The following is a 23,758-nucleotide window of genomic DNA, read 5'->3' as shown; positions in this document are numbered from 1 at the left end:
GATGGCCGAAATGTCCTCTTATGTTTGGTGAATAAAAGCCACGTATTATCACGCCAACTGTGGGCTGCTGAACTATTCTTTGTGTAGATAAATAGAAGATAAAAACAGATGATAGATAGATAGATAGATAGATAGATAGATAGATAGATAGATAGATAGATAGATAAGTAGGCAGACAGATACAGTAGATAGACAGACAGATAAAAAGATAGATAGATTGATATATATAGACAGACAGATAAATAGATAGTTAGATAGATAGATAAATAGACAGACAGATAGATAGAAACATAGAATATCCACAGCACACAGATTAAAAAAATTGCAAAATTTATTCCCAAACGCGAGTGTCAATAGCAAGCATGAGAATGGCTAGGTGAGCTAGCCGAAACGTTGCTATTGACACTCACGTTTTGGGATAAATTTAGCATTTTTTTTTTAAATCTGTGTGCTGCGGATATTTTCTTTTTCTGCATTACATATGGACCCCTGACCCAGGTCTGGACTCTGCGTGCACCAGAATATATTTTCTGTGACATGCTGCTTCCCTATCTGGATAGATAGATAGATAGATAGGAGATAAACACAGATAGATAGATAGATAGATAGATAGATAGATAGATAGATAGATAGATAGATAGATAGGAGATAAACACAGATAGATAGATAGATAGATAGATAGATAGATAGATAGATAGGAGATAAACACAGATAGATAGATAGATAGATAGGAGATAAACACAGATAGATAGATAGATAGATAGATAGATAGGAGATAAACACAGATAGATAGATAGATAGATAGATAGATAGGAGATAAACACAGATAGATAGATAGATAGATAGATAGATAGATAGATAGATAGGAGATAAACACAGATAGATAGATAGATAGATAGATAGATAGATAGATAGATAGATAGATAGATAGATAGATAGGAGATAAACACAGATAGATAGATAGATAGATAGATAGATAGATAGATAGATAGATAGATAGATAGGAGATAAACACAGATAGATAGATAGATAGATCGATAGATAGAAGATAAATACAGATAGATAGATAGATAGACAGACAGACAGACAGACAGACAGACAGACAGACAGACAGACAGACAGATAGATAGATAGATAGATAGATAGGAGATAAACGCAGATGGATAGATAGATAGATAGATAGATAGGAGATAGATAGATAGATATTAGATAAATAGATAGATAGATAGATAGATAGGAGATAAATACAGATGGATAGATAGATAGATAGGAGATAAACGCAGATGGATAGATAGATAGATAGATAGGAGATAAACGCAGATGGATAGATAGATAGATAGATAGACAGATGGATGGATAGATAGATAAATGATAGATAGCTTAGTGGAACATATACAGTGGAACACAGTCCTTTCCAGTGTTGGAGCTGGTGTGAATTGGGGCATGCTATCGTTATAGATTGGTTTTCCTCTAAGCATGGTAAGCCACACATAGGGTGCACTTTACCTGGTAACAAAAGAGTAGTAATCTTCCACTTGTACACTCCAGGCTCAAGTAGCTTGCTCCAGCATAGAAGATGCTGTGTATAGTGATGGGGAGGGGTGGGGGCTGCTTCCTGAACAAAGTGAAGGGGGAATGTCACAAGGATAAAGTTTCCTCTGCTAGGAGCATGGAGAATAGAACTAACATATGAGCTGTCCCTGTAAAAGTGGCTCTATCCTGGGCATCCAGGCAGCTAAGGGGTGTTGGGATTGGCAGGCGGGCTCCATTATACTGGTAATGGAAGGAAGCTTCATTTGTAACTGAAGGAATTGGCAGGAATACTATCTGTGTATAAGCAGCAGCTGGCAGGGACACTACATGTGTGACCGCAGGAAAGCCACATATGTGACAGCAGGGACTGGCAGTGAAGCTACTGGACTTACATATAACTGCAGAGACTGGCATAAAAGATGCCTATATAACTGCAGAGACTGTTAGGAGAGTTATGAGTCTAAGTGCAGTGCCAAGCAAGGAAATAACATATGTGACTGCAGGGACTGGCAGAGAAGTTAGATATATAACTGCAGGGACTGCAAACTGGGTATATGAGTGCAAGGACTGGCAGAACAGCTAGATATGCAGGTAACTGTCAATTAACCGAGTGAATATTAAAAGGGACCAGGCTTTATGAATGTGGGGACTGGCAGAGGAACTAGATATGACTAAATATATGAAATGGCCCAGACTGACTGAGTAACTACTGTCAGGCAAGTTGTGCCTGTCAGGCAAGTTACAGGAGTGCAGGGGCTGGCAGGACTGAGCTTGGCAGTGAAGTTCTCCAGGACACTCACATGAGTGCAGTGACTGGCAGGTAGCTGGGCACTCACAGGAGTGCAGTGACTGGAAGAGCGCTGGGCACTCACAGGAGTGCAGTGACTGGAAGAGCGCTGGGCACTCACAGGAGTGCAGTGACTGGCAGAGAGCTGGGCATACACAGGACTGCAGTGACTGGCAGAGAGCTGGGCACACACATGAGTGCAGGTAGCTGGGCACACACAGGAGTGCAGTGACTGGCAGGTAGCTGGGCACTCACAGGAGTGCAGGTAGTTGGGAACACACAGAAGAACAGTAACTGGCAGGTAGCTGGGCACACACAGGGGTGTAGTGACTGGTAGGAAGTTGGGCACACACCAGGGTGTAGTGACTGTCAGCTAGCTGGGCACACACAGGGGTGTAGTGTCTAGCAGGTAGCTGGGCACACACAGGGCTGTAGTGACTGGCAGGTAGCTGGGCACACAAGGGTGTAGTGACTGGCAGGTAGCTGGGGACACACAAGGGTGTAGTGGCTGGCAGGTAGCTGGGCACACACAGGGGTGTAGTGACTGGCAGGTAGCTGGGCACACACAGGGGTGTAGTGACTGGCAGGTAGCTGGGCACACACAAGGGTGTAGTGACTGGCAGGTAGCTGGGCACACATAGGAGTGCAGGTAGCTGGGCACACACAGGAGTGTAGTGACTGGCAGGTAGCTGGGCACACACAGGGGTGTAGTGACTGGCAGGTAGCTGGGCACACACAAGGGTGTAGTGACTGGCAGGTAGCTGGGGACACACAAGGGTGTAGTGACTGGAAGGTAGCTGGGCACACACAGGGATGTAGTGACTGGCAGGTAGCTGGGCACACACAAGGGTGTAGTGACTGGCAGGTAGCTGGGCACACACAGGAGGGCAGGCAGCTGGGCACACACAGGGATGTAGTGACTGCAAGGTAGCTGGGCACACACAGGGGGGTAGTGACTGGCAGGTAGCTGGGCACACACAGGGGGGGAGTGACTGGCAGGTAGCAGGGCACACACAGGGGGGTAGTGACTGGCAGGTAGCTGGGCACACACAGGGGGGTAGTGACTGGCAGGTAGCTGGGCACACACAGGGGGGGAGTGACTGGCAGGTAGCTGGGCACACACAGGGGGGAGTGACTGGCAGGTAGCTGGGCACACACAGGAGGGCAGGTAGCTGGGCACACACAGGAGGGCAGGTAGCTGGGCACACACAGGAGGGCATGTAGCTGGGCACACACAGGAGGGCAGGTAGCTGGGCACACACAGGAGGGTAGGTAGCTGGGCACACACAGGAGGGCAGGTAGCTGGGCACACACAGGAGGGCAAGTAGCTGGGCACACACAGGAGGGCAGGGAGCTGGGCACACACAGGAGGGCAGGGAGCTGGGCACACACAGGAGGGCAGGTAGCTGGGCACACACAGGAGGGCAGGTAGCTGGGCACACACAGGAGGGCAGGTAGCTGGGCACACACAGGAGGGCAGGGAGCTGGGCACACACAGGAGGGCAGGTAGCTGGGCACACACAGGAGGGCAGGTAGCTGGGCACACACAGGAGAGCAGGGAGCTGGGCACACACAGGAGGGCAGGGAGCTGGGCACACACAGGAGAGCAGGGAGCTGGGCACACACAGGAGGGCAGGTAGCTGGGCACACACAGGAGGGCAGGGAGTTGGGCACACACAGGAGGGCAGGTAGCTGGGCACACACAAGAGGGCAGGTAGTTGGGCACACACAGGAGGGCAGGTAGCTGGGCACACACAGGAGGGCAGGTAGCTGGGCACACACAGGAGGGCAGGTAGCTGGGCACACACAGGAGGGCAGGTAGCTGGGCACACACAGGAGGGCAGGTAGTTGGGCACACACAGGAGGGCAGGTAGCTGGGCACACACAGGAGGGCTGACAGCAGGCAGCAGCCCCGTCCTCCGCTCTCAGCCTCCATCCTCCAGGGCTGCAGCTCACTAGCTCTGTAAGGAGAGCCCAAGTTGCCGGAGCTCCTCCCCCCTGCACCGTGTGACAACAACAACCCGTCCACAGAGCAGGCAGCACTTTTCAGCCTCATTTTCCCTGTGTCGTTCGTGCTCAATCTTTGATCAATGTGCTGCCAGCGAGCGCCCGGGTCCTGCCAGCCTCCTCCTCTTCACCTTCATCTCTCAACTTTGTGCTGAGACTTGTGGAAGACAAGAGACTCAGCCCCTGCCAGACACCCATCCTAACAACCCGAGAGCAAGTGTCTGCCGGAGTGAGTGCACTTGTGGGGGCTGAGGGGTTACTCGTCCTCCCCCCGGGCCGGGTGTCACTCGTGTATTGTGTGTAGTTCTCCGCTGTGGAACTTTCCCCTCCTTCTCCCGGCAGTAGCAGTGCCTCTTATCAGTAGTGACTCTGGGAGGACTCCTATGTGACCATGGCCGTGCCGGCTGCTCTCATCCCACCGACCCAGCTGGTGACCCCTCAGCCAGTCATCTCCACGTCCGCGTCCTCCTCAGCCTCCGCTTCTCCCACTCCGTCTGTGGCTCCTTCTTCCTCGGGGCCAAGTCTGTACAGACCGGAGCCCATAGCAGCCACCACGGTGACCTCCAGCATCAGCAGCTCCGCTGCCACCAGTATCAACCTAGTCAACAGCAGCAACACAGGGACAGCGGCGGCGGGGGGTGGTGGTGGGAACAGTACTAGCCCCAGCCTGGCCAACTGCAGCGGCCACCACCACAGCGCTGCCACCCCCATCACCTCCAGCAGCACCACCTCATCCACCTCCACCAGCAGCAGCAGTGCCCCCAGCACCAACCTGCCCGGCAAACCAGTCTACTCCACTCCCTCCCCAGTGGAAAACATCCCCCAGAACAATGAGTGCAGGATGGTGGACCTCAGAGGAGCCAAGGTGGCCTCCTTCACAGTGGAGGGCTGTGAGCTCATCTGCTTGCCCCAGGCTTTTGACCTCTTCTTGAAGCATCTGGTGGGGGGGCTTCACACCGTCTACACCAAGCTCAAGAGGCTGGAGATCACCCCAGTGGTGTGTAACGTGGAGCAGGTCCGGATCTTGAGAGGATTGGGGGCCATTCAGCCAGGAGTCAATCGCTGCAAACTCATTTCCAGGAAGGATTTTGAGACCTTGTACAATGACTGCACAAACGCAAGGTGAGTACTGTCCTCTACTGTAACTACTACCTACCTCTAGAACTTTGTGCAGAACTTTGTGCTGGGTGTGCTCCAGGCTGGCATCTCACCAGGAGGTATAGCCACTTGTGTCTATCAGGTATTGGAGAAAGTTTTATATTCTGCTCAGCATATCCCAGTCTGATAGTTCTTTTCCTTTACACCAGTGTTTCCCAACCAGGGTGCCTCCAGCTGCTGCAAAACTACAACTCCCAGCATGCCTGGACAGCAGAAGTGCCTCCAGCTGCTGCAAAACTAAAACTCCCAGCATGCCTGGACAGCAGAAGTGCCTCCAGCTGCTGCAAAACTAAAACTCCCAGCATGCCTGGACAGCAGAAGTGCCTCCAGCTGCTGCAAAACTACAACTCTCAGCATGCCTGGACAGCCGAAGTAGCTCCAGCTGCTGCAAAACTACAACTCCCAGCATGCTTGGACAGCCGAAGTGCCTCCAGCTGCTGCAAAACTACAACTCCCAGCATGCCCGGGCAGCCGAAGTGGCTCAAGCTGCTGCAAAACTAAAACTCCCAGCATGCCTGGACAGCAGAAGTGCCTCCAGCTGCTGCAAAACTACAACTCCCAGCATGCCCGGACAGCCAAAGTGCCTCCAGCTGCTGAAAAAATACAACTCCCAGCATGCCCGGACAGCCGAAGTGGCTCAAGCTGCTGCAAAACTACAACTCCCAGCATGCCCGAACAGCCTTTGGCTGTCCGGGCATGCTGGGAGTTGTAGTTTTGCAACAGCTGGAGGCACCCTGGTTGGGAAACACTGCTTTAAACCTTCTAAAAGAATAAAAGCCAAGGATAAAGCCTTGGATGTTATGACACTCGCTTCCTTGTGACAACTTGCTAGGGCATCCCAGAATCTGTTAAGACCTGTTAACCCTTTCACTGGCAGTAAGCATGAAGAGATGTATTTAAGAAGCAGGTATTGTTATGAGTGAAGGTTAAAAAGTCACATAGTAAAGATGAAAGGTATAAAGAACACCAGAGGTGCAGTCAGGTTTTGCTACAGATGGCTCAAAGATTTGCCTTTTTTTTTTTTTTTGCCCTCGCTATGTATCTAAATTCTCTGGAAATAGGCAAAGTGGCTTATTATGTAAATATCCAGGTTAAACATAATAACAAAGAACCTAATAGTTTCCTTTCAACAAAGTGTCCTTTTCATCCATTTCATGGTCTATTTAAAACCCACAACTGTTTGTTTTTCCTATGGTTCCTGACTAGTGTTGAACACGAATATTCGTAATGCGAATTGTTATCGCGATTTCGCGAATATTTAGAATATAGTGCTATATATTCGTAATGATGAATATTCCTTTTTTTTTGCGTGTTTTTTTCCACATTTTTATGCACATTTTTGCATGGAAAAAAAGGGGAACGAACATAGCGAATATGCGAATTTCGCGAACATAGGACGAATAATCGTCAATATATTCGTGAAATATCGCAAATTCCAATATGGCCCCTGCCGCTCCTCACTATTCCTGACTAGTCAGTTTGGCAGATACATGTGATGAGACAATTGCATGTCTTATTATTCATTGATCATCAGCTGATCAGGGCATTATGGTAGATGTAATGTATAGAGATAATAGTGGTCGTTATTCTTTGTATCACGGAAGAATAAAATAACCCTGCAGTCTATGGCATGTGTAACATGGAGAAAAGACCTAAAGGAAAGTTTTGCTTGAGATAGTAAACTCCGTAATAGGATGTGTATTATTACAGTAGATGCCCCGACTCACTAATGATATAGTTCATCAGATCCTTATTTGTATTATTGTACTTACATCAATGCTAATGTGATTATGGGATGTGCAGGGATCTATTCTTAGGGCCTCCAAGCTATCTGCTGCCTCAGTGTACAGCATCGTCCATTCATATAGGTAACGAAAAGTGCATGGGTACCTGCCATAGACCTGCTAGTCCCCCTCTGGAAACATTCAGAAAGTTTAGTGCTGGAACAAGCAGAAAGCATTAAGGCAAATTGTTAAAGGGAGCAGGGGAATTGGAAGAGGTGTCTGGGGGGAAGCTGATTAAAAATCACTGCTAAAAGTCATCTTGAAACATTAGACAGGCAACCAGAAGATTATTCCTGTAAACAAACACAATAAACTGTACTCCAGGGGAAGGTTCATTTGTGGCATCCACAGCTTGGTCTAGGTGTAATCATTGGTTGTGGGATCAACATGTGACACATCATGGAATTCACAGGGGATTTAGATGTTTGGAGATGAAGAAAAGAGCAAGTGACCTACTGGGACACTAGAGAGCTGTCTTTTCCCATGGGGACAGATTTCACTGGTAGTCACAGCTCTGGCTACAAACCATAAATTCAATGACCCTTAGAAGGTTTTATTACCCATCAGGATTACAGTACACATGAAATTTAAGTGTATGGAAAGGTCACAGCAACTTTCTAATAAGCAAATGGACAGATAAACCATGGCTGATAGACTCAAACATAGCCTAGAAGAAGCTGGTTTATAATTAACTGAGAAAACGGACTAAGTTAAGATCTATAGTAAATATTTCTATCATTTATTTTGTGATGATCAGCGCTGACATAATATTGATCTCTTGTTGAAATAATTTTACACTGGAGCACACAAAAGAATTGAAAAAATATATATACAAATTTGTCTAGTTATTTTCTTCATTATTCCGAGCTTGAATGAAAGCAAATATATATATATATATATATATATATATATATATATATATATATATATATTATTTTTTTTTTAAATAAAAAGAGAATAAAAGGATATGTAAACAATGCTATGAATACTGTGCTGGTTTAGAAATAGACACCACAATCTCTCCTTATCCGTTTTACTGATCTTTAGTTATTATTTATGCACAATTGTACATACAATAGTAATAATTTTTATTTTAATTACACACATATAATTAGTGTATATATATATGTATATATATATATATATATATATATATATATATATATATAGTATATATATTATAGTGTGTGTTATCCAACCCACTACCAGACATTCCCTCACTTCATGCTCCATTTAGGAATGCTTTTGGTCAAACACATTGCATTTGCAGTTAATTAGTTGATGTGTTTATCATTGCTTTGCTTGTGGTTCTGACCTTTAACCTCAGTTCATTTATTTGTTATTTTGTGGTATATGTTATATCAAGGACATTGAGACATACATGACTGCAAGTGAAAACAGCATTCTCAACAATGCAGGCAGCACAGGACAGAGACTACCCTCTGATAAGCTCCCAGGGCTGCACCGTCACAAAGTTTATTTAACTTATACATCCTCCATGATTTGTGTGAAGTTCCTTTTACATTGAAAGATTTGTTTTTAGGTTTTGTTTGTTACAGTTTAACAACCTCAGCTTCAGGGACTAACAGACTGTTCCTCCTTGATAGTGTTGTCACCCATTTACTGCTAATAATTAATGATTTAGTTGCTTGCTAATGCCAGAGGAATGTCATTTGTGTTTGTGAAGTTTATATTACCAGAGGATGGAAATTTATTCCCAATAAGCTTCAGTGAAATGATTTCATTATTATTAGGAGTAGGTTAAGAAAAAATAAAAATAAATAGGACATTTTGACCATCTCTATTTTCCCTGAAAATATTTGTTTAAAGCCTAAAAAAAAAAAAAAAACAATTTCAGTTATTATTTGTACTTATTACAATAATTTATGTATTTTTCAAAATGTAAAAATGGAATACTTAATTCTAACTGACAGCTCATAATTAATTATAGTTGTATGGCTTCATAGATATGTAGGAAAAATATTGCCATATGTAGTTATGTAGTTTAAGGTAACTTTGTACTTATTAATATGTGCTTGGTGCACAATTATTTCCTTATATTTTTATTAATATGTAGATTTGTCTACTAAACCCCAAGATATGTCCAAAATAATTAGTTTTTTTAAATAGAATTTTTGTTACAAAATTCCATTCAGTTTAATTCGGAGTGACTCTCAATCGAATAACTTTAAGATGAACTGTGTGGTTAGACGTTAGACTTGTTACTCAGGTAGAAAACTTTGATATTCGACTGAAGAGTTTCTGACATGTCCAGAGATGGGGACCTAGCCATTGTTATTATATTCAATGAAGTTATGATAAGTATACAAGGTGTATTCATTTCTGAATCTCACTTTTTTAAGGGATTTTATTTCAAGTAGAAAATGTAATTGTTATTTATTTTTATTTCCTATTACTGACATTGGACTGATATGCTCTGCAGCTCTATACACACCTCCACTTACATGTTACAAAAATTCAAAAATAAATGACCTATTTTTACCTATTTTTATCTAATTCTTTATCAATTTTATCATTTTTTTGGAGTTTGTTTGCTCTAATAAAATTTATTTACATGTTATAAATAATATTTTTTCTTCTTTGAGTTGTTCTTTACCCTTTATTAAGGCTGCTACACGTATTTGCCGTGAATTAGCATGTAAGATGTCTTGCTGTGGGAACATTTGAAGCATGTGTGTCTTGTAAGATAATAAATTCGCAATAAGAATATTTGCATCATTAAGTAAAGTCTCTGGATTGAACTTCTGTGTGTAGGAGACATTATATACTGTGCTATAGCCTGTGGAGGATCCTGCTAGATATTGCATAACCTTATCCAGGAATTGAAAGGGTTACGAGAAGTCTGAGATACATTTTTATTAAAGCCAGAAGTCACATTTTGTTGATCTATCTTATTTGGAAAAGTATATCTTAGAAAAATCCATATCACCTGTCATAATCAAAATTTAGTATCTATAGATTACCTTTCCAAAGGCCCTCAAAGCAATTTACACTTATAGCCATTCCGTTACTACTCAATTACAGTTGGATAGCCCGAGGCACAATTAAATGCAGCTTGCCCAAGGTCAAACAAGAAGTCACTTGTACTGTCACAGAAAAACACACAATGTCCCCGTGCCCACTTTAAAACCACATCTGTTTCTTAAATAAAAAATTGTACAGCAAATGTTTATGGAAGGTGACATAGAAGCTTCAGGGAAACCGAGGCTATGGTAAGTACTGACAAGTGGTGTTGTTTAGGATTAAATATGGATAGAAAATATTCATGACAAATAAAAGCAGTCAATACAAATGTCTAGTTCACGATTTAGGTGCCGGGTTATGGAAATGAAATGATCAAGTTTAAGCAGCGTGAATGAGGTTTACAATAATGTCCTAAAGACACACATTGACTGATTTGGCCAAAGTGTGTGGAAACACTGCCGGAAGCCACGACAATCGATACGGTTTGAGCTATGAACATGATTTTGGATATGTAAGAATATTTTTCCGTGAAACATTATTATTTGATTTGCTTCAGCGAGAAGGGGGAAGGGCGCAAAAGAAAATTCAAAGTTTCACGTACACTGGATAAATAGTAAAACATTGGAAAATAGCTTGATATGTCAGGATTTTCATATTACTACTTGATGTTGGTCGTGTAAATACCGTATATTGAGAACTACTAAATATAAGCCACTGTTTGCCAGTGGTACGTGACATTTCCGATTTAACTTAGGACTTGGAAAAGTGTGACATAGATTTCTGCATGTGAAAAGTTTTAGTTATTAAGTATGTTAAACAATAGCTTATTTTTTTATATATTTTTTTATATTATCATACCTCCGGATACTGGATTTTCACAGCACAGGGTAATGGTATACATGTGATTAAAGCATGAAACATGTTAGACCAAACCATTTCTAATAGATGTAGCAGCACTGACTTTGTCATTTGGCACAATTCACTATGTTATCGTGTAATCTATGGTTGTCTGATTTTCGATGCTGCATGATCTTATCTCTGCAAATGCTAGTGAAGAGTTAAAGGGCATATTCAGCTCTGCTACATTTCTAAAATAGAACCTTGGGAAACATTGTTTGTAGAGGAGAATTACAATAGCCTTATTTTGAATAACACTGACAATACAAGTTGATCCTGGCCACTCTAGCAGGTTAGATGGAGCATGTAATCTGTTCTAGCAGGTAACTTGCAATCTATAAACCTTCTTGTCAGACACTGGGAGATAATGTGGCTCGCCCAAGACCACAAGAAACGCGAACCATAAGTCTCCAATTACTCTGTGGAGGATTATATGGAGAGAGAGACAATATTACTTCAGTGGTAAAAGACTACTGGGTATGTTGTATACTGGAATTAAATATCGAAACATCCCCCCCAAAAAAACTTTAGTCTAATGGTTTTAATAGATATTTAGATAGAAATGCAAATTGGGCATGGGAGAAAATTTTAGACTGTCATTGGGTACATGTGTGAATTATGTAAAGTTTTTCACACGACTGCTGGTTAAACTACTGAGTTATCTGCTCAACAAGTTATCACACTGCGCAAAAGAAACAGTTAACACGTTTAAGCCCTGCTATATCATGTGTGCACTTCACAGAAAGGTGATAATATACACATACAATCTGATGTTCTCACACATGGGACCAGGTAGATCAGTTCGTGCCATTGTGCTAAGTCTATATCCATATTCGAGTACCTCAGTCCTGATAGCTGGTATCATCAACCATACATAAAAGCTGTTTTTTTTTCCAAACCACCAGCTCTTCTAGTGCACAAGTGTGAACTTTTAACCAGTAATGGTTCAGTCATGTTTCAAACCTTCCAGAAGACCCCAAGGGACAGAAACTTGACCTGCTTTTATGAAACCATAGAATTACATTTATTCAAGCTATCCCATGGGGAAAGAGTCAGCAGATTTCAGCCCAAGCCCTATTATTGGAGTCGTACAGGTTGTCTTCAAATTATTTTAAACCCGTTTGATTAAACGTTACAGGTAATCCTTGTAGACTACCTTAGGTCATAAATCATACACATAAGTATATACTGTAGATAGATAGATAGACAGAACTATTTATTCTTACTTTATTATACCACTTTATTAGACTTTGTTGTCTTAATTCCCTTTCTACCATAAAAAACACCTGAAATACGTTGGCATTTCACAAATACTGTCAATAATAAAAAAAAAAAATGAAAGGATGCGAATCATTTGCCAGCTTGTATTTGCCATTTGTATTTACATTGCACCTAATTCCCGCATGTATCACCTTGAAAATGAGTGCCCACATGCCTGATGCCAACATGGTGCAGGTGCAAATTGGCGTAAAGCTGCTGTAAATTAGAAAGCAATTAAAAAAATTTGATTGTAGAAAACATTTGTATTCAAGGTAAATTAAAAAAAAATTTTTTGTAGAGTAAAATAAACTTTGGTGGATATGTTTCTTTGCTTGTGCATATGTTGTAGTATGTTGTGTAATGTACGTAACGATTAAGTTGACTATGTTGAATATGGTTATTTTTTGTTTCTGCTGTAAAACTCCATATTAATGTGTAAGGAGCCCAGTAATGAGAGTTGTGTCTGATCTGCATAACATTTGCTATATGTTTAAAGATATTGATGCAACTTGAATCATTTATAAATTCCCAATAGTTTACATCTAGTAAAACATGGCATTAATGTGTACAGCTCGGCAGTGGTAGAAATGTTTGTGGAGTGGAGGACATTGCTCTAAATTATTGGCATTCCATTAGTTTTTTTTTTTTTTTTTTCTGATGTGTCTAAGGTGAGGGAGGGGTAAACACAGTGGAGAATGGTGAATAGCCTGATTGAAAAGGCATAAAGGAGTCTGGTCTGGTATAGAAAGGTCTTTGGTGGGTGCATGACAAGGATGCTGTTTGTTTTTCATACAAGTTGTTTGTGATTTGAGGGACCCCAGGGAAATCTCTTGATCATTTTCACATCTGTTCCTGTCAAAGTGGGTGCTAAGATACCAGTCACCCAGCAACCATGTCCAAATGGGAATAGGCCCGATAATAACTTCAAAAAGAAATGACAGATGTTAGATTATGATGAAAGACAAAATGCATGAAAAATGAGCTCCTTAGATTCAAAAATTTGTTCAAGTACCTTCATGCAAATTAAATGAATATCGAAAATTTGCATGTAGTAATTTATATGTTTGTTCACTCAGAGACAAAAAAAAAAAAAAGAAGAAGAAGAGATACATTTAAAATCCCAGATTTTCTACGGTAATTAACATACAAGGCAGTGACTTTTTCTAAAATGGGATTAACCACCTGGGTTCTTTATTGTAATATTAACTGTATAACAAATGCTGTTACTATGGAAGAAACATATCAGATAAGCCTGTTTATGTAGCGCAGATTACGACTGCAAATGTAAATGATGGGAGGCCAGATAAAAGTGTTTTACGACTTAAAGAACAGCTTCTCTTGGTTAAATAGGAGATTCATTAATAAAATATCATTTCAAATAGATTTAGCACAATTGCTTTTATTTCTTAAGTGACTGGTCAAGCAAAGTTTCTCTTTGCTCTAATGTATTCCAGCATTACACAGGCGCATATGTAGTAGAAAAATGGATTAATAATTGATATATTTCAGAAAAAAAAAGGAATCATTTGAGCTCTCCTAACAACATAATTATTGGGATGTTCGCTCAACAATCAGTGTTTGCAAGACAAAATGGAAATGTTCATCTGGAGAAAGGACTTTGAGCCTTCGTTTAGTAATGTCTAATGTGGTCACGTAGAGAAATTGATTTTCCTCAGAAATTAATTAATTTTTCATATCGCCTTAAGCTGCAGTTAAAAAGAGTGCATACTTGCCTGTTTTTTTCCAGAAATATTGCCTAATCATATTAATACCATTGCCCTAAGGATGAAAAGATAATTGTACAAATGCATTTGGAAATATGTATCACTGAGTATTTATGATTAAATTATGCAAATAACCCAGTTCTCATCCTTTCCAGACACAGATTGTCTAATTAGGATTGATATGCTGAATAGATGTTCCAGAATTTGAATACAAGCATGTCCAAAGAGCAGAAAATTGGAAATGACAAGGCTGAAATCCTAAGAAAAGTGCCTTTTTACTTTTCGATAAATGTCTCGGTTTTGGCTCATAGTTTTATATATTATCTGCAGTGTTGCTTTGCTTTGCCTCTATTTAATGTGACATTTGTTTGGAGGCTCAAAGTCATATTTACAAGTGACAAGTGATTTCCTTTTTTGTAAGTCTTTACCATTTTATACCATTTCTCTGCTCTTCGTCAGGTTGGAGACCTCATTCTGTAAATGAATCGTTGCCCTTTGGCATTTGGGGCTGGATTGCACATGCTAGGAATCTTTTTCTGCTAACTTTATGATCTGTGGATTCATTTGATCATTTATTGGGCAGCAATGCTCCTGAAGTTTCTGGACGAGGATAAGAATACATAGTAGCTGTTACCAGTCCAGCCATTGTTAGCAGTGGGTAGTCAGTGTATATGAACTCCGCTGGCTCCTGCTTTCCATCTGCAAGATGATGGATTGCTATGTTTAATACATTTCAGCTTTTGTCTAACTGTCATAGCACCACCAGACAGCACTCAATGGTGACAATTGTCATTGTAGACAACTCTACCTACAAAGTCTGCTTGTGAAGGGAACATTTCACACGTATAGAAAATACAGCAGTCGTGGCTCAGATGAAAAAGATTTACTTTGGAATACATTGTGTTCTGCTTGCACTTGCTCCATGACTTACAAGCTGTCTACTCCTTGGCTCTGTCCATAGACAATTCAGTTCTATTAAATATGCTAAATGGATTGTATGTAGTTTTGTTGATTTCTCCTAAGACACGTTGTTATGTGTATTGTTTACACCACCTATAGGTATATCCATAATATGTACATCTGATACCAATAGCGGGTTGCGGAGAGGTAGTCCCAATTCTGAAACTATACATATAAGCTCCAGAAAACTCCTACAGGCATAAATATAAATGGGGACTCTAAACAAAATAAGCCTTTGGCAAATTGGCATATTTTTTGGCAGATGATATGCTTTTTATTTCAATAGAAACAATACAATAAGCATTATATCTCTGTTAGCACACAGCAAACACCATAGCATATATGCATATGATGCAATATATATTTTATAATAATCACTAATGCTTGTTTCCTTCCTAAGCCTAAGTTCACACGGCTGTTGTCCTGCAGTACAGGGAGCTCCGTCGCTCAATCTGTTGGAAGGATGGGAGTTAAGCGGGGGGGGGGGGGGGGAAAAACCCAGCATGTCTGATCTTTTTTTCTTTGCTCAACTCCCCTAAAATACCAGACACCTGACAGACCCTGTTCAAGTCAATGGGATCCATCAGGACTTGGTGGTATCAGTTGTCCTTACACCCATTTAGAGTCCGTTCAGCGAAAAAAAAAAAAAAAAATTAATGGGTCAGAGCACAAAGGCAGTGGAAACCTAGCCTAACAGTAAATTCAAATGTAGCATTTTTTTTTATATACATATATATGAAGTATATATATATATATATATATACAATATATATGATGCAAGAAAAAAAGAGGAAATAGGAGAGTGGAAAATACCTTAGAAATTCAATATAGTATTAGTAGATGCAAGATTACAATGGATGCTCTGTTCTCTGGCAAAAAAAAAAAAAACATTTGCCCAGATAAATCAAACTGTGTGAGAGAAAACATGAGTGATTTTCCCACAGCGACCAATCACAGCTCAGCTAATGAGCTTTGGTAAAATGAAAGCTGAGCTGTGATTGGTTGCTGTGGGAAAATCACTTTATTTTTTCTCTCACACAGTTTTATAAATCTGGGCCATTGCGACTAGCTTAAAGGAAATCTGCATCGGTAAATAACTTATCCCCTATCCGCAGAATAATGGTGCAGCTCGGCCTCTCCCATAAAGATACATGGAGGGGGGGGTGTCGGCCACAGCGTCATGCTGCAGCCGGCATGCCTCCTGCATGGGTAGAGCCGGGGCCCCGTACAGAAGGTCGCAGGGGTTCCCAGTGGTCGGACCCCAGTAATCAAACACTTATTCCCTATCCTAGGGATAGGGGATAAGTTATATTCCACTGCAGATCTCCTTTAAAGGTAATCCATCAGCTGTATTTGCTGCTATAGGCTGCAAACACTGTTGGATGCCAAACTTATAAAATCTCCTTTACATTTCTCAGCTAAGTGTCAAGGAGGTGGAGCTGAACTACTCAAGTGCCACAGCCTGGTAATTGCCACAGCCTGATTGTAAACCGAGTCCTGTCCTGGAGGCTAGATGGTGAGGGTGAACAAGGAGGTGCACCAGACTGTGGCACTTGAGCAGCTCAGCTCTACTTCTATGACACTTGGCTATGATATAAAAAAGCATTTTATAAGTTTGGCAACCATTATCAGCTCCAGGAAAGGTACAGTTCACTTTAATACCTTAACAGCTATCTAATGGTGTCTGCAGCACTTAGCACCAACCAGAGGCATATTGTACTATGTACTATCCCTTTTACTTCTGTGGTTTATAACACAATAATAACACAGTTTACAATTCTTGGATGGGAAGGATTAAATATTTTTTGCCTCCTCAGGCTATGGTCACACACTATGTTCACAATATTGTACACTCAGTCGTTGTAAATCACTGAAAAAATTGATCAAAATGAAAAGAAAATAATTGTGAACAGAAAAACGTTGAAAAATAAGACTTATAATAAGGCACAACATTGGTATGTGAACATATGTGACATGTACAAGCTGGTTCTCTCCTCTTAAAAGAGTACTGCAGCCTAATGCAACTTATCCCCTATCCGCACGATCTTCTGTACAGGGCCCCGACTCTGCCATGGAGGGTTCGTGTCTGTTGACCTCCTAGTGAGGTTGATGACATGAGCATTAGCCGCACAGAGCCGCGGCAGTGCTGGGTCCCCATGCGGGAGATTGCGGGGGGTCCCAGTGGTCAGACCCCCCCACCCGCGATCAAACACTTATCCCCTATCCTGACGATTGTGGTTAAGTTGTCTATGGCTGCAGTACTCCTTTAACAAAAACAATATTTCATAATAGTCATTCAAGATACAGTTTCTTCTGTGACTTCTGCCTTATCTAAATACTTCATAAATTCAAAAGTTACCCACAGCACATTCCAAAATACTAAGTAACTGTTCAAACTGTTTAAACTGGTCCAAGATAAAAATCAATGTATATAAAAGGTAAATGCGTCCAACAATGGGTGTGAAAAAAATATCAAAACTCTTTGCTCTATACCTCCAAAGCCACGTTTTGACCCAGGTATAGGTTGAAATGAAGCTTTGGATATATGGAGCAAATAAAGTTTTAGTTATTTTTTCCATACTCATTTTTGGATGCCGTTACCTTTTCTTAATATTTTAACACTTAAAGGGGTTGTCCAGAGAAAACATAAAAAAAAATAAGGTCAAAGAGGTGGTGAGTTAAAAAAAGAATTGTCTTTTGCCTTGCTTACGCCTGTGCCGCCGCTGGTAAAATAAAGTTGTGTTCCCTGCTGTCCAGCACTTCTGTGTTTGGGGACGTGAGGCAGGACATCAATGCGCCCGCTGTGCCCCTTTAGCTATGCCAGTAAAGGTATAGCTAAGAATAATAGCTACATTGCCTTTTATTCATATCCTCTACTTTCATTTTCATTGGTTAGTATTTTACATAGGTATGACAGAGGTTAGACCAACAATGGGAGATACAGGGAGGTTTTGGAATAATGCAAGCTCTGCCAGCATGACTTGTATGGGTAGCAAAATCTGCAGCAATATACGCATGTGTAAGCGTAGATATACACTAAACAGATAACACATGACAAAAATCTGTACTAAATCTGCAGCATATTTGCTGCTGAAAATCCTTAGCTATCATTGATTTCAATTGGTCTGCGGTTAATCTGCAAATCTGCCACTATTGCTGATCTTTTATGAACCCTTTGAAGTCAATAGAAGCAAAATCTGCTGCGGAGTTTCTGCAGTAAATACGCTGCTGAAAATCTACAGAAAATACGCCCAGGTTACCATACCTTAAGGGCCAGCTCACACGTACAGAATCTGCAGTAGATTTGAAGCTGTGTTTAACTGTTTATTTGCATTGGTTTAACATTGTGATATCTGCTATAGAAGGGTGCGTGTTAGTTGGGGGGCTCATTACAGCCCTGAAGTCTCACTAGTCACCTTTTATCACATGAGCTGTTGCTATTCAGCAGTATATGTTAAATGCATGGTATTGTAAGGAAAATGACGGGATCCTTACCAAAGTCATTTCTACAATATTAAAGAATCTGCCAGATAATAATATCAGACAAGCCAATAAACTCTATTTAACCTTACAATTTTAAATAATTCATAACTTAAATTGTATCGGTAAACGCTTCCAAAATAACATCATATGTTATCATTACCTAGATACCCTTGTGCTGTCCACATCCAGTAGTGACCAGATAACAATTTTTGCTCTCAGATCTTAATGACACATTTTATGGCATGTGAGGGGACATCTGGGTGTCACTCGTATGTTTAGTCTGTCAGGTGATCCTTTTTAATTACATTACTTTCGTATTCACACATCTGTGTGCCATACACGCTGCTTCCCCCTCAAGCTGCACGTTACATCCCCTTGAGCTCGAAGTCCTCCAGACAGGTGTAGCTATTCACTGTATTAATTCTCCGGAATTCAGAAAGACTGAATTAACAGACAATGTCCCCAAAATTATTATAAGCCCTTTAATTGTTTTGTCAGTCACAGAAAGTGGCCCGACTCAGACGATTGTGTTACATTTTATATCTTGTTGGCCACATTTATATTAAAATTTCCAAAACCACTGTGATCAGAAGAAAAAGGGGAGATGTATTGTACTGTGTTTAGCTAAACATGTTTTTGAAACTAACTTACCAAGCTTAAGTTATGTGTATGTGCACCTTATTTATGAAAAGTTGTGTAAATTGCTTGACAAATGACCCCCCCCCCATGCCATTGTCTATTGTGCAACATGACCTTTAGCAGTCCAGGAGTACAGTCAGGTATAGGAATGCTGGACATAATCTGATCAATGACATCACTATTTTTGTATATGTTCTCTATTAGAGTTGCTGTAGATTAGATTGCTTTCGAGATTCCGCTGCTTCGCTTATTTCTTTTCAGAGATGAAATAATAGAAGTGCATGCTTGAGCAGGAAACATAGGAAAAGGCAAGTGCAAAAGGTCAACAGGATATCAAAAAGGAGGTCTAAAAAGGATTTTTGCAAAGGACTCAAAAGTTGCTGATTTTACGATCGGATTTGTGCAGAAAAGTGATCAATGTTTTTAAAATTTCACTTGGATGATGCAGACATTTTCCACATGGAATGCTGAAAATGCTAAGGATTTTAAAATCCTCAGCAAGTCAGCTGCCATATGTTACAGATTAATTTCAGTATAGTAGAGGTTAAACCTGCAGTAAATCTGCAGCAAAATCTCCATGTTCCAGGTATAAAGAACAAAAAAGTATGTGCCCTGACAAGCAGGATTAGGCAAAAACGAAATACAAAGTAAACTTTGATTAGACATTTATTACAGTGATTCTGGCTGTTTAACAAAAATTTACTGCATTCTTAGACTGTTAAGTTTTAGTTAAGTTAGCTTAAACTGAGCCAGAATTTTGCATGTTTTTGGCTCACGTTGTTGCATCTTCAAGGTGTTATCCGGCGGGAGTTTTTTTTTTTAAACTATGGCCATTGTGTAGTATATAACAAAAAAACTACTCACCTCCAGTGCTCCACGGTGCCTATGATATTTTGCTTCAGTCCCCAATGTGGTCTTTTTCCTGCTTCTGGGGGTCGACACATCACACTGCTGGCCACAGCGATGTCCCGCCTTGGCTTATGATTGGCTTAGCAGAAGTGGGGCATATTGGGCCTGGGCACCAGGAAGAAGACATCCCACCGAGAGGCAAGACATCACTGTGACCAGTGATTAGCTGAGCTGCATTGTGGTGTGTTGATCCCCAAAAGCAGGAAGAAGACCGCACCAGGGACTGGCGCAGGACACCGTAGACACCATGGTAATGCTAAAGGTAAGCCCTTGCGCTAGATTACCCCTTTAAGCCATGTCCTTTATATTGAGGCTACTCCCCTTTGTCAGACCTGGTAGAAAAGCATCAAAAACTTATAATCTCCTATCAAATTTAGCAAAAGTCATGTTGGGAATTTTTTTACACAAATTGTGCCAAAATGATGGCACATTTGCAGTAGTAAAACTGGGTCATTGTGTTAAGAATAGCACATGGCTTTAGGAAGTATTTATCTAAGGTACACCAAAGAGGCATGCACTGTCCCTTCATGCTCCAAACCAGGCATATGGATACCATTTTACTCTTCTATTTAAGGTTCTTGTGCAAATCTCCATAGTAAAATTCTGTGTGGCACTATTTTCTGGGGGGGGGGGAATTTACTAAGCCACTTTTGAGATGTAAAAAAGTTACAACCTATGGAGAAAACCATATTTGCTTAAAATTATATGATCTTTTAAACCTCTGTTTCTGTGTTTGAAAAGTTTGGCTGGTTTAACCAGGAGAGACAGGATCAGCAAGTTTTTCACAGAGTATGGTGCAAATTGGTGTGCAAATGTAGACTTGCTCAAAGCAGGCATAGATTTGATTTTCTGTCTTGAGCGCTTGTCAAGATGCGTCACATCTTCTTCTTAAAAAAAAAGTTGTTGACATTCACACCTACAAATCTGCCTCAGTATCTTCATTTGAAAACACCTTCATAATTCTACATGTTATAGAGTATTCTCCAGTCTTGTTCTCGAGAATCAATGGGGGAAATTTATCAAAACCTGTGCAGAGGAAAAGTTGCTGAGTTGCCCATAGCAACCAATCAGATGGCTTCTTTTATTTTCGCCGGGCCTCTGAAAAGTTAAAGAAGCAATCTGATTGGTTGCTATTTTGATAAACTTCCCCCAATATGTATAAATCTTGGGATGTAAATTCAAATTGAGAAAAAAACAGACATGGTCGCAAATCTGACATGACCCCCCGAGGAAGACACAAAAGTGTGCGTTCAGGGCCAAGCAGCTGGTGTCTCCATCTAACAGCCATGGGTAAGCTTGACTTTTTGGTCTGAGGGACCTGTTTACATACCATGTTCACAGGCTAGAGGACTTAGGGGGCTTTTGCAGTTGCAATATCCAGGTAGGATATATGAGGCACTGCATATCTATATATGTACATAATTGTTATACTTTTCAGTTATGTGTTTTTTATATAAATCACAACTCCCATGTTTTGCTGATGTAGTAACTTTTAGAAAATATTGGAGACATCATCTGCCCATTGAAGCTCTCTGTATTTGAATACCATTGATTGTCTTATGTGTATGGTTTTAAACAAAATGAATAAAACATTTATATTTTATTGAGTACATTGATGTGTGGTAGATGACTTCGTATTTAGTGTACAATGGTCACACATCTACAGCATGCACTGTGATCTAAGGCTTTTTAGCAAAATATATTAAACTTACAGGTCATTAGTGCACGTCATGGCCACCTGTAAGTAGTGGGACCCTAACTTTTGCTGAGAAGGCTTAGATCACTGTGCATGCCTAGATGTGCGACCATGTCTGTTTTTTTCTCTATTTGAATGTACATTGGGGGAGATTTAACAAAACCTGTCCAGAGGAAAAGTTGCTGTGTTGCCCATAGCAACCAAACATATTTCTTCTTTCATTTTTGAAAAGACCTGTGAAAAATGAAAGAAGAAATCTGATTGGTTACTATAAGCAACTCAGCATCTTTTCCTCTGGAAAGGTTTTCATAAAGCTTCCAAGTTTTGTTTTCTATTCCCCTCTTTTTTGTTTTTACTTGGTCAGCACTCTGCACTCCCCTCAGCTTAGACCTTTATAAATTAGCTGGAAGCTGCAAAGGGCCCTATTCTTTCTGGCAGTCTCCCAGTCTTTGACTGGGAGCACATGGTAAGTGAGCTTTGTCACCTTTTCACACTGGTGCTGTGCTGTGTGGTGTCCATTGATGTTGTGGCTTCCTGTCTGTGGGGAGGTGCGGCCCAGAGTCTGGTCAGGTGGCACTGGGGCTGCTTTGCCAATGGGTCGTTCCCCCTGTGGGAACTGGTGTATTCGCGGAGGTGGTCGCCGCTCAGTGAAGTGCCATTTTATACTAGGGATGTTAGGGACCCGCTACTTACAGGTGGCCGTGACGTGGCTAGCGGGCTTGCACTTCATGATCATCAAGTACACTAATGACCGGTTAGTTTAATAAATTTTGCTGAGAAGCCTAGGATCACTGTGCATATTGTAGATGTGCGACCATATCTGTTTTTTTCTCTATTTGAATTCACATTGAGATATAATATGGGTCAATAGCAAGCTATAGATAGATGTATACAAAGCAATTTGGTGTGTGTTTTGAAAATGTGATATATTTGCTTCCAAACTCCGGACTACATTTAACTGCACAATTGATGACAGTCAGTTCGGGTGATCAGACCAGCATTAACTTACATGCAGATAGAGATGAAACCCACCTTAAGGTCGGTTTCACACAAGCATGTTACATGCCTATTTTTCCATCCATGTTACATACAGCTGTTAGGTCGGGTCATTAGACCCACAGTGATTATGGGACTTCTGTAATACAAACACAACAACAATATGTAACATGCTTCTGAGAAACCGGAGTCATTAGTGTACTTGATGACCATGAAGTGCAAGCCCGCTAGCCAAGTCACGGCCACCTGTAAATAGCGCGTTTTATTGGACACTGAAAGTGCTCAAGTTTTGTCTTTTACATTGTGTGAAAATTCATTCCCCAAGCTGACCAGCTGAGATTTTGAGGATTGTGAAGGTATTGACATGCTGTGTTAGTTTACATAGGCCCTTTTGTTAGGCAGCTTCTATGGACCAACTGTGAACTGAGATCAATGCCTGCGGGTGTAAAAACATAAATATAATTGCCTCAAGTCCAGTGGTTCTCAACCTTTTTCATGACTGTACCCCCAATAGGTGAAAGTATGTCCATGGGTATCCCTCGCACTTAAATTCTTAAGCGCGATGGGATACCCAGGGACAAAATAAGTCATAAAAGTACTTAATTTCATAATGGCTTGTGCTTACCTTTCTAATGCAATACTAATGCTATACTTAATATCCTTGTGCCATTATTCCCCCCTCCCTCTGATCTCCTTTTGCCATTATCCCCGCCCTCCATTTTATATGATATATGAGATACATACAATAATACCCTTCCATACTTGTGTGTTACACTTAGTTTAACATGTTTATCAGGCCTGTGTCTATATCATTCAGTGGGAACCGGAGGGCCACACTGACAGATGACGTCCTTCTGTGCTGTGCTGGCACCTCCGCACATCATCAGGGACGTCACACGTCAGGCCCGGAAGCCACTGCAGCTCACGTAAAGTGGCCGCA

General features: G+C 41.1%; 1 protein-coding gene across 7 annotated transcripts in view; it reads left to right on the top strand.

The window, feature by feature from the left end:
• Nucleotides 1-4,319: 4,319 nt before the first annotated feature.
• DACH1 (dachshund family transcription factor 1) overlaps nt 4,320-23,758 on the top strand; it is a 372,863-nt gene continuing 353,424 nt past the window's right edge. For 4 of the 7 annotated variants that reach the window (XM_056555499.1, XM_056555498.1, XM_056555497.1 and 1 more), the window contains exon 1: nt 4,321-5,449. In XM_056555499.1, coding sequence (XP_056411474.1) covers nt 4,719-5,449 — 731 coding nt within the window. In that variant the 5' untranslated portion in view covers nt 4,321-4,718. Of the gene's footprint in view, nt 5,450-23,758 lie in introns of all 7 variants that reach the window. The other 3 variants (XM_056555495.1, XM_056555493.1, XM_056555492.1) reach the window with 1 other exon arrangement.

Source organism: Hyla sarda, chromosome 2 (genome assembly GCF_029499605.1).
Source record: "Hyla sarda isolate aHylSar1 chromosome 2, aHylSar1.hap1, whole genome shotgun sequence".
NCBI classification, from domain to species: Eukaryota; Metazoa; Chordata; class Amphibia; order Anura; family Hylidae; genus Hyla; species Hyla sarda.
Note: the sequence above shows the minus strand (reverse complement) of the source record. Positions and strands in the feature narration are given on the sequence as shown.